The sequence below is a fragment of the Maniola hyperantus genome, chromosome 9, assembly GCF_902806685.2.
Source record: "Maniola hyperantus chromosome 9, iAphHyp1.2, whole genome shotgun sequence".
Lineage (NCBI taxonomy): Eukaryota > Metazoa > Arthropoda > Insecta > Lepidoptera > Nymphalidae > Maniola > Maniola hyperantus.
In genome coordinates, this window is record NC_048544.1 from 1,703,732 (window position 1) to 1,715,778 (window position 12,047).

The 12,047-nt window shown below is 37.3% G+C and overlaps 1 protein-coding gene across 6 annotated transcripts in view; it reads right to left on the reverse strand.

Annotated features, from left to right (window-relative positions):
- Positions 1–1,299: 1,299 nt before the first annotated feature.
- The window catches only part of LOC117985457 (probable multidrug resistance-associated protein lethal(2)03659), a 77,387-nt gene continuing 66,639 nt past the window's right edge, over positions 1,300–12,047 (reverse strand). For all 6 annotated transcript variants that reach the window (XM_034972184.2, XM_069500984.1, XM_069500985.1 and 3 more), the window contains 10 exons: positions 11,581–11,690; positions 10,961–11,075; positions 10,595–10,799; positions 9,033–9,219; positions 8,654–8,826; positions 7,383–7,499; positions 6,049–6,154; positions 5,702–5,814; positions 4,107–4,203; positions 1,300–3,976 (listed from right to left, as the gene is read on the reverse strand). In XM_034972184.2, coding sequence (XP_034828075.1) covers positions 3,941–3,976; positions 4,107–4,203; positions 5,702–5,814; positions 6,049–6,154; positions 7,383–7,499; positions 8,654–8,826; positions 9,033–9,219; positions 10,595–10,799; positions 10,961–11,075; positions 11,581–11,690 — 1,259 coding nt within the window. In that variant the 3' untranslated portion in view covers positions 1,300–3,940. The remainder of the gene's footprint in view (positions 3,977–4,106; positions 4,204–5,701; positions 5,815–6,048; positions 6,155–7,382; positions 7,500–8,653; positions 8,827–9,032; positions 9,220–10,594; positions 10,800–10,960; positions 11,076–11,580; positions 11,691–12,047) is intronic.

The following is a 12,047-nucleotide window of genomic DNA, read 5'->3' on the forward strand; positions in this document are numbered from 1 at the left end:
GTATTCGAAAGTTTGTGGTATGTACCAAACTTAGTGCGCGAGAGATCGGTCAATGTGTCTTACCGTGAGTTTGACCAAGTTGAAATCTCTGTTTTCTGTCAAAGAATTTACCCGGTTTTGAATGAATAAATAAATATACTTTTATTGTACACCACAAAATTTATACAGAAAAACACAAAAAGCAAAACAAAAACTTACAAACATTCAGCTGATGTTTAATATTTTTGGTGCAAACTCACAATAAAAGGGAATGGATAGTTTGAAATCGCAGAACCTTCGCGATAAATTAATCCCAAAGTTACGAGATCAATCTTTAGAAAATGACAACTCTATTGAAATTAACTTATGATTATTATATTGTATTTCGCAGTTATAGTACCCAATTGTATATAGGTAGTTTCGCATGTTCTTTGTTTTCTAGTTAAGATTTGTATATTCATAATTAGATATTAATTAGCTTCATATGTTGCTGACTTAGGTTTAAAACTATTGTAAAACTTTATGAGAAAAAAAAATTACCACCCTACCCGTCAAAAAAATACAGTATGGCGGCAAAAAAAATATTTTTCGACAAAGTCAGTGCATATTTTTTTAAAGGCGGTTGCTTGTTTGATGATAGTTGTAACACAAGAAAAGAGAGGCTTGTGGTTTATTTTGTTTTTGTAAAAAAAAATGGCTGTTGAAAAAAATGCGACCGCCAAAATAAATATTTCATTTTTTACCAACGGGGACGTCAACGCTTAGCTCGCAGCTTCGGCTGCACTTTTTTTTCAGATATGAAGATGAAGAAATTCGTCGATGAATCAAAAAAAGTGCTCCGTTTTAGACTCACGTCATGAGAAACCCGAAAGTCTGCAAGTTCTATAGTCTACGACGAAGAAAATAAATAATTTCCTTGTTTTATTTACCTACTAGCTGATGCCCGCGACTTCGCGTGGAATTAGGTTTTTTAAAAACTACTTACTTCGTCAAATAATAATCGATAAGGTATTTGGTGTCTTGATATCACTGCAAAACAAACTATTATTTTTAAGACACTGTTGACAGATAAAATAATGTCATTCATCATTGACTTTCCAATTTCTTTATATACAAGTCCGGCAAATAGCTAATGCGCGTTGCCGCCATTTTAGTGACGTCAGCACTGGACTGAAGTTTCGAGCTGGTGGTAAATTTTTACTTAAATATACGTCAAATAACGTCAAAATGACGTCAACCATTTCGATGTTAATGAGACATGGTTCCAGCGCAGTATCAATTTGCAGGACTTATAGTATATTTGAAAGAAAAAACTACGGCTGTGATTAAAAAATATTTATTTCTGTATTACTTTATTTTTCCTGTAATGTATCACAATAATAAAAATAGGAAGTTACACTCAATAAAAATAGAACGTGAATCGAAATTATTTCGGAACACAGCACCATATTTATTGATTATTTCACAAGGTTCAGGACTGCTAATTTATTTAAATCATTTTGTATACCTACTTACAAATCTTAGAACCAAATGCCTCTAAACATACTTGTACATTATAGGAACTGGGCACTAAGTAATAGGCCAAGTTTCCACTGGCAAGTAACTTCCGAATAAACACTCGCAGCAAGTCAACTTCTGCAAGTTTTGTATACGAACATTTACAAAAATTGACAGTGACTTGACATGACATTGACTTCTGCAAAACTTGTCAGTGGACACTTAAGATATCAGACGGTTCATTCGAGTACACTCGACCGATTGATTCATTTTATTTTCATTCCGTGTTCATTTTTGATTCATTTTGTGTTCGGACTTTTCATTTAGAGTGAAAAGATACCGAGTGAAAGTCAGACATGAAAAAAAATGTGTGTCTGATATCACCATTGGCTTCAGGGTGTATTAAATTTTACAAAAAAAAAAATTAGGTATGGCTAGTTTCGATATCACGAATCTGTTTGATTAGCTATAAAAAAAACAATCTGGCATACATTTCCTACAAATTGATCTTTTGTTCGAGTAGATAACTAAAACCTATATATTTGCCTAAATAAATAATTAAATTCAAATATAAAATATTCTAAAGTGGAGTAGAATACTGGTAGAAATTCTTAACATAGCAACACTTTTTTAAATTCTACATTAAGTAAACTATGTATATTATAATTTAATTAAGGCATAATACACAATAATTCTTGTAAGGCATCATTATAAAGGCTAAATTAAGTATGTCTACAAAATTCTCTACTAAGTTAAAATTGTTTCAATTTTTATTTTTTTATGTGCGCTCATTACATTAAAACTAAACTCGCCATTCGAAAGTATACTCGTACAGACGGACTTACTATGAGTTGTCCAATGAAGATTCCCACTTCTTTCATTATTTTACTCGAAAAATTAAAGCAAAGATTGGAAACTAGTTATAGTATGTATATATTATTATTTATTTAGTACAAGTCCCGCAAATTGCTATTGCACTGGAACCATGTCTCATTAACAACGAAATGACGTCATTTTGACGTACATTTAAGTAAAAATATACATCAGCTCGAAACTTCAGTTTAGTGCTGACGTCACTAAAATGGCGGCCACGCGCATTAGCAATTTGCGGAACTTATATCAAGATTTATGAGGAATGTTGATAATAAGATAAGTAAAAAACCAGCCAAGTGCGAATCAGGCTCGCACACTGAGGGTTCCGTACTATAGTCGTATTTTTTCAACATTTTGCACGATAACTCAAAAACTATGATGCATAAAAATAAATAAAAACCTGTTTTAGAATGCACAGGTAAAGCCCTTTCATATGATACCCCACTTGATATAGTTATCTTACTTCGAATATTGAAAATACAAATTATTAGTTCATGACCACAATTTAATTTTTTTTTGTGTGATCTAACCCTAAAAATTCACGGTTTTTAGATTTTTCCCCTAAACCCAGCTATAAGAACTACCTACCTGCCAAATTCAAGGCAACGGGAAGTACCCTGTAGGTTTCTTGACAGACAGACAGACAGACAACAAAGTGATCCTATAAGGGTTCCGTTTTTCTTTTTGAGGTACGGAACCCTAACAAAGTGATCCTATAAGGGTTCCGTTTTTCCTTTTGAGGTACGGAACCCTAAAAAGTAATATTGTTAAGACTCAATAACATTACAAGTTACAACGTTAACGTTGTAAATTATCGTTATAACGGTACAATAATGTGAGTACCTTAAATAACGTTATCGAATAACGATATTAAAATCGATAAATTACCTACTCTTAAAGTAAATTAAGTAGTAAAAAGTTTTTTATATTTTCATAACAATATTATTTTAAGTACTGTTTATTATTTAAGTAGTTCACATAATTTGGATATAAGCACTAAATATTTAATAGTATAACATTTTTAATAATAGTATAAAAGTTGAGGTACAAGTTTTAACGCCAGTCGGGAATAAATTTGATCACACATAATATACTAAGAGCGGCATACAAATTTCCATTAAGTACAAAAAATGCGTTGTGATTCAAATGCGATCAGCCTTACTTATCGAAACAAAACATGATTAAATGCCAAAGTGATCACTGATCATACTATTTGCGCCTAGTTTAAGTCACTGTAATAAGTACGTAAGTACTTTCTTAAGTACGTAAAGTACTAGTAAGTATAACTAGAGTATAATGGTAGAGCACTGAAACGCACGTTAGTTACTTACTATCTGAACGACGAACCCCGAAACTGCTCAAGTAAAAATTTCTGCTCGTCCGTCTCTACTTTAAGACTTCTTTGAAGAATGAGATAAAATAAGGTTCAGCGAAATTTTTGCAGTTCGAGGTAGTCTCAATGTGCGAGATGATAGTTCTTCCAACTCTCACGACGCATACTGTATTGACGTGTAAGGCAAACTGTATAAGGCCAATAAGTAATTGACAACTTTAATAATGGCCACTTAATATAGTTGCCTCGCTTTTAAGTTTAGGAGTTTTTCTTCGCCAGCCATTTCTTGTAACTCTGAAAAAAAAGAAGTAACGATTATGTCGATGAACGTTATTAGGTTATGTTAGGAATGTTAAAGTAACCGGTATAAAATGTAATAACGGTATTTTTTTATAACGATATCAGTAATGACAAATAACGTTACCTCCTCCGCCATCCGGTATAGCAAGGCGGCAGTGCCCGGCCCCGTCTGTTCTACCAGTATCTTGAAAATACCACCCTCCGGCTCGCTCACCTCAGATCTACACATAAATGATAAAAAAACTAAATTCTACCAACAGATTTAAAACAATGCAGTTTAGAAATCAACTTGTATTTTTCAATATCAGTTCCTCATGTACAAATATAAATAGCGGAATAAACATGTAAGTATCTACTACATTGCTCCATGATAATCCATACTAACATTATAAATGCGAAAGTATGTCTGTCTGTCTGCGCTAGCTTTCACGGCCCAACAGTTTAACCGATTTCGATGAAATTTGGTACAGAGTTACCTTACATCCCGAGGAAGGCTACTTTATCCCGGAAAATCAAAGAGTTCCCATGGGATTTTTAAAAAGCCTAAATCCACGTGGATGAAGTCGCGGGCATCATCTAGTTAAAACATATATCAAAAACTTATGGAGATAATACTGTCATCAACATAAAAAACCGGCCAAGTGCGAGTCAGGCTCGCGCAATGAGGGTTCCGTAAAGTCGTATATTTTCGACATTTTGCACGATAATTCAAAAACTATGATGCATAAAAATAAATAAAAATCTGTTTTAGAATGTACAGGTGAAGACCTTTCATATGATACCCCACTTGATATAGTCACTCACTTCGAAAGTTGAAAATACTAATTATTAGTTCATGACCACAATTTAATTTTTTTTGTGTGATCTAACCCTAAATTCACGGTTTTCAGATTTTTCCCCAAATGTCAGCTATAATATCTACCTACCTGCCAAATTTCATGATTCTAGGTCAACGGAAAGTACCCTGTAGGTTTCTTGACAGACAGATAGACAGACAGACAACAAAGTGATCCTATAAGGGTTCCGTTTTTGCTTTTGAGGTACGGAACCCTAAAAAACGGACCTAACGACCTTGTTTTAAAGTTCAATGTCCTATTTAGTGAATTTAATGCAAAAGACTTCAAGATACGTAGTGGCATTTGAAGTCAGTTTCAGTAGGCATATAATTGCCCACATATTTAGGCAAGAAGAAGAATTAAGGCAAGTAATAGAAATGGTAGTTACCATTTTCTCGGGGATCGCGAGTAGCCTTATTAAAAAACTTGCCCATACAAAAATTGGTCAAGTGCGAGTCGGACCCGCAAAGAAAGGCGGAACCCTTTCTGTGCGAGTCCGTTCCATCGTACAAAGAATAACACTTTTTTTTTTTAATTTTCATGGCGGCAATTTAAAATGTTCAGTATTTGTTGTTATAGAAATAAAAATTCTGTGAAAATTTCAGGTCTCTACCAATTATGGTTCACGTGGTACAGCCCGCTGATAGACAAACGGACAGCGGAATCTTACTAATAGGGTTCCGTTGGTATCCTTCGGAACCTTAAAAATGTATTCGAAAGAACATATGTCCAGCACCTAAAGCAATGCAAATGAAACTGTAACGCTATGCAAATAAGAGTACTTTTACAATAACATCCAATAATGGGTCATTGCCCATCGGCGAGTCGACAATCTTACGCTTATATAACATTTCTATACTTACTCTGAATTCTGTGCACTTACCTGTTGGAGTAAGTCCTTATCCTGTCGCGCGAGATGACGAGCGTCTCTTGAGGTTCCTCGTGTCGCTCCAGTCCGCTTTCGTAAGCGAAGTTTTCTGGGATCGCTAGTGGAGCCTGGTACAATTATAAACGAGAAATATAAAAAACTTGATCTGGGGGCGCCACCAGTGTATGGTCTATGGTCACTAAAGTATATGGTCTTGCATAAATTAGTTCCATGGGTTTTCCGCAATATGGCGAGGTATTTTACATTTTATTGCCAGTTCCGACATTTTTTTTTATTTATTTTTTTACATCAAGTTGTACGTAGTGTATGTGTGTGTGTGTGTGTGTGTGTGATTCTCGTACCTGACTCTTGGTGAGTATGGGTCGTCTAGTCTGCGCCTCCAGCTTTGCCTGTTGGCTTGATTGTGTCAACAATTCATACGGATGACCCGACTCTACTACGCGTCCCCTGGAATAAAGTATGCACACTTAAAAATGTCTTACCCGTAAATCTTATACCTGTATATATAAAAGGAAAAGCTGACAGACTGACTGACTGACTGACAGCTGCCTCACTGACTGACTGATCTATCAACACACAGCTTAAACTACTACACTGATCTGCCTAAAATTTGGCACGCAGATAGCTATACGACGGAAAGGATTTCTGAAAATTCAATCCCTAAAGGAACCAAAAGCTTAATTTGCTATAATCCGCTGAAACAGGTCGAATCTGTATGGTGCAACATGCAGCATGCGAAATGCACCGCCCGCCCTCCCACAGGAAAAGGCAGCCACTCGGCAAGCAATACGCACCACCACCACGCAGCACCACACAAATCCCAAAACACACTCGACGCACGTTTCGCCCGACACCGGAGCATCCTCAGACCTTACCTGCTTCTACAAAATATATAATAATAAAATATATAAAATATAAATTAATATTTATACAAAATCCCTAAAAGAGTAAAACAGGGGTTTGAAATTTGTGTAGTCTACGCGGACGAAGTCGCAGGCATAAGCTAGTTTACTATATAATGTGAGCCAAAAGCAAAATCAATGGTGAACAATACTGACTAGCAGTGAAAATCTTGCAGCAGTGACTTAAATGACTTTTCTGAAAAAGTGACTGAGGCGATTAAGTGACTCAAATCATAAAGTGACTAAAATGATTAAGTGACTGAAGTGATTAAGTGACTCAAGTGATTAAGTGACTCAAGTGATTAAGTGACTCAAGTGACGAAGTGACTCAAATCATAAAATGATTGAAATAATTAAGTGACTGAAGTGATTAAGTGACTCAAGTGATCAAGTGATCAAGTGATTAAAAGTTAAAGTCAAATTATTTATTCAAATTGGGTACCATTGCACACTTTTTGATTGTCAATTGAAACTCAATATTAAACCTACGAGGGTTCCAAACGCGCCCATGTCTGGGAAAAGCCCACAAAAAACAAACAACAAAGCCGGGTATTCTGACTAAAGTGAACATACCTTGTCCAATGAAGAGGAAGAAGCTGAAAGTGACGACGGCGAGGTACAAGCAGCACACCATGTCCATCCAAAAGCCGAAAGCCCGGTTGGTACACAGTACGAGGCTCCAGGAAGAACCGATCTCAAGAGGTTGTAAAGAAACAACTCGCAAAAAATATGTGTGTGGTAATCGTATCGTATCGTAGTAATATAGTACTTACTTGTCCATAACAATGACTCTGTCGTAGTCCATGACGGTGTTGAGGCGATGCGCGATGGTCAGCACGGTGGAGTCCGCGAACTTCGTGCGTATCGTCGTCTGGATGTGCTTGTCCGTTCTGAAACAATACATTCGACCGTGAACCTCGTCTATGTAGCAGCACATTCCAAAGGCTCGTAAAACGTAAGCCCTACTTGCGTGTTTTATCGACTTTATAATGAGGAGTGCTCTGAAAACCTTGTTTGACCTAATTCCACCCTCTTTTTTTCTACAATCGCACCGCACGCCACCGATGAGGGTGAACTTCACCCTCATCACCTGGGTGCCTGGTGCACATGCATCGACCGCCCGTTGTAGAATAGAATAGGATTTATTTGCTGAATATGAGTACATAGGATGTTTACAATAAATTATAACTTCATATTCTACTAATATCTAGCATGCAAATATTCCATACTCCTTGTGTCAAATCCTTTTTTGCTAAAACAAAAACAAAACAATGCTAAAAAGGGACAGAACATGAATTTTACATTTAAAGACTCTAAATTTTAGTGTACGCTACAAATTTAGACAGTAGGCTCGCGACTGTGCGCTAAAATCACGGGTTTTACCAACTAAAAATTAAATTCAAAACTGTCAAACTGCGTCTGTCCTTTTCATATTACCTTAGTAAGAAGAGGATACCGGAGGACGTACACCACTTATTAATGGAATGTGTTCGTAACGAGGCGGAGAGATGGGAGGCATTTACTCGATTTCCTATGCTTCGCCAGATTGGCGGCTGTAACAGCGCCCTATCACAACCTCTGTCGGATCAGGCTGGGGCTCTGTTACAGTTGTACAAGAAGGCATTACGTAAGTAAGTAATTAATATATGTGAGGCCTTACGGAGTGGCATATTCCAATAGGAAAAAACTCCTGAAATTAAAGATAATTAAAAAAAAAAAAGAAGGGGATGCGAATACTCTAAAATTAGGTTGTGCTCAGAAAAGGAGCCATTGTTATATTGTATTATACCGATCTGACTTTCGTAAGCGCTTTTATAAGTCTATATCGAAGAATAAATAAATTTAAGCCTCAATAGCTCAACCGGTATAGGAGTGGACTGAAAACCGAAAGGTCGACGGTTCAAACCCCGCCCGTTGCACTATTGTCGTACCTACTCCTAGCACAAGCTTGACGCTTAATTGGAGAGGAAAGGGGAATATTAGTCATTTAAAAAATGGCTAATATTCTTTAAAAAAAAAAAAAAAAATTTGACAAATGACTTACTCAGTATCAACATTAGCTGTAGCCTCGTCCAGCACCAGCACGGCTCTGCGCGCCAGGGCCGCGCGCGCCAGGCACAGCAGCTGCCGCTGGCCGCTGGACAGGTTGCCGCCACCGTCGCCCACCTTGGAGGCCAGGCCTCCCGGCAGCGAGCTCACCAGCTCTTGAAGTTCCACCTGGGAAAGTAATTTCACACTGCATTTTCAAACTGAACTCATTTAATGCTACAATTTCAAATGGACTTTTTAATGCTATAAGTCCAAATTAACCTCATTTAATGCCGCAATTTGAAACCGATCTTATTTAATATCACAATTTCAAAAGGGCCTCCTGACTTCATTTAAAGCCACAATTTCAAACTGAGTTCATTGAATGAACTGACCTGATTCAGCGCCGCGTACAGTTGCGCGTCGGTGTACTTCTGCTCGGGGTCGAGGTTGTCCCGCAGCGTGGCCGCGAACAGCGCGGGCCGCTGAGGCAGGGCACAGAGCCGCGACCGCCAGCGACGCAAGCCCGCTTGGTCTGCGGTCACTCCGTCCACTGTCACCTTGCCTGAGATCTTGCTTAACCTGGAAAGAACGAATAATGTTATTCTGAACAACTTTCGGCAACATTTTCGAGACAACCTCAACGAAAAGTAGCCAATAGGCTACTTGACACTTTTTTTAAGTTGGTCTTAAATGGTTAATATTTGTCCTATAATATCAAAAAAATTAACACTATATTTTTTTGCGCCCTAAAAACCGTAAAACTTTAATTTAAAAATTTTTTTTTCTTAGACAGGTAAAAACACTGTCGGCCATGTTTGGCCGATAGATTATCTGTGCTCTGACGTCATGCATTTGTAAACAACAGCATAACCTCCCAAAGTTTAATAAACATGACTTCTATACTAGTTTACATGAAAAATCTAGTAATTATCGTTATTGTATCATCCAAGAATGTAAAAAACGCATCGATAAAGACCACAGGAAAGTTGTGAATTAGAGTGCCCAGTGAAATAAATATACGTAACACGCGAAGACTTGCTTAAAGGGATCCTATATGACTAACGACTTCAACCCAAATTTATTTTTGCAAAGATCACTTTGTTGTAAGTCTTACTTAATAACATATTCAATTTATAAAGAGAAAACGATATTTTTTTACGTTTACTATGAGTTTTTCGAAATACATAAAAACTAGCTTATGCTCGTGACTTCGCCCGCGTGGACTTCATAAATTTCAAACCCCCATTTAACCCACTCAGGGGTGGAATTTCAAAAAATCCTTTCCTAGTGGATACCTTCTCTTTACCTACAAAGAACACACCCACCAAATTTCATGTATCTAGGACCAGCTGTTTAGATGTTTAGGCTGTGCGTTGATATATAAGTTACTCAGGACTCTAAATTTTATATATATGGATACTACGTTAGTCCCCGCGTGACATAGGGATGACATTTCTTTGTTTACATATTTAATGACGTCACATCATGGCTGACAGCGTTTTCTGCGTTTCAAATCAAAATAAAAATTGTATTTTTTTAAATTGGATTTATATATCCATCCTGCGTTTTTAATAATTGTTATTGATATATTTCGTTGTCTTAAGCAAAATACTATAATAAATAATCATTTATTGGACGAAATTAGATGTGAGTCAAGTAGCCTATTACGCAGAAGATATTATGGTGAAAATATCAATATACTTACCAGGCGTCCCCTAATGTGTCCCTACTAATATTATAAAGTAGCTGATGCCCGCAATTTCATTCGCTTGAATTTAGGTTAAAAATCCCGTGAATTTTGTCTGTCTGGGTCAAAATGATGTCCAAGTCTTTAACTATATCCATGCGAAAAATCACGGCGATCCGTTGCTCTGTTGCGGTGTGACTGAAAGGTGTCGCGTCAAACATCCACGCAAACGAAGTCTCGGGCATTATCTGGTAAGTATGTACGTACCTGAACAGAGCATTAATGAGGGAACTCTTGCCAGCCCCGGTCCTGCCCACCACAGCAACCTTCTCCCCGGGACGGATGCTGAAGTTCACCCCTCTTATCGCGAACGCGGGCTCGTCCAGCTTGATCCCGGATTCAGAAACTTGCTGCTCCTTTTGTTTGGGAGGCTTTTCGTATTCCAGGGATACGTCGTCGAAAATTATTTCACCTGGAAACCAAAGACTAATTAATAACACATGTCTCTGTTTATCGAGCATAAAAAATCTAAATGTATAAACGAAAAGGTTTGTTGTGTAAAAATTACTGTCGCTGACCTTGCAATTTTTAGCCATCTCATAACCGTCCCATTTCACTTAAAAAATTCTGTACCTTGATTGGGCCATGTTTCAAAATCTAGGTTGGGATGTGCTGACTTTAGAGCTTTCGCGTCGGGCTCTACTGGTTTCTCTGCGGGGAGATTTGTGTATTCCAAAATTCTCTCCACCTGTGAAAAGTAATTTATTTCAATCTTATGTTTTTTGTCATTTTGAGGTTACATTTTATTTGACAAACTACAGGCATAACGCATAACCGAGTAGGTCCCTGCGGTAGTGGAGCGATGCGGGAGGGGTGTGATGACGTGACGCGAAGCTCAGTGACTGTGACAACTGTCACCCTCCCGCACCGCTCCACTGCCGCAGGAGCTTACACAGTTATGCGCTATACCTACACTGTAGATTTTTAAGTATGCACATCTCATTGATATATTTCAAGAATCGAACCACAAAGTAAAATAGATAAGTTCGTCTATCCATCAGCCAGCACTTCAAGCGGAAACTTTGTAAAAAAAAGTGGCACTGAAAAAACAACTTTAAAACAATCAATGTTAGGTCCATTTTACAGTGATTTTATGGTGTTTTGATTTTCAATGTTGGATCAAAGTTGTCGAGATGTTCAGACTAATTGAGGGTGTACTAAGAGACAATTAAGACTAGGAATTATTTACTCACGGAAGTCATTTGGTTCTCCACTTCAGCCGTCTGTCGCATGCCGTACTGGCACATGCCCACGAGGCCGATTACTTGAGTGATGGCCAGACCGACATTACCACCCATCGAATCTACAAGAAAAGACCTTCAATAAGTCACCGTACCTTAGATGATGTTTTCTTGTATATTTATATTTAAAATTGTTCTCATGTAAGTGAACTTTTGTTCTTTTTTGAGAAAATATAGTCTCTTTAAACCTAAACCTAATAATATATCGATTTGTATTACTTTTTAGCATATATGAATAACTATCTAGCATTTATCTACTATGTGACGTGAGCCAAAAGCAAAGTCAATGCTCTGTTGGTGAACAATATGAGACTCCATGACTAGCAATGAAAATCTTGCAGCAGTGACTTAAGTGATAAAGTGACTGAAATGATTAAGAGACTGAGGTGATTAATTGCCTGAGGTGATTAAGTGGCAAG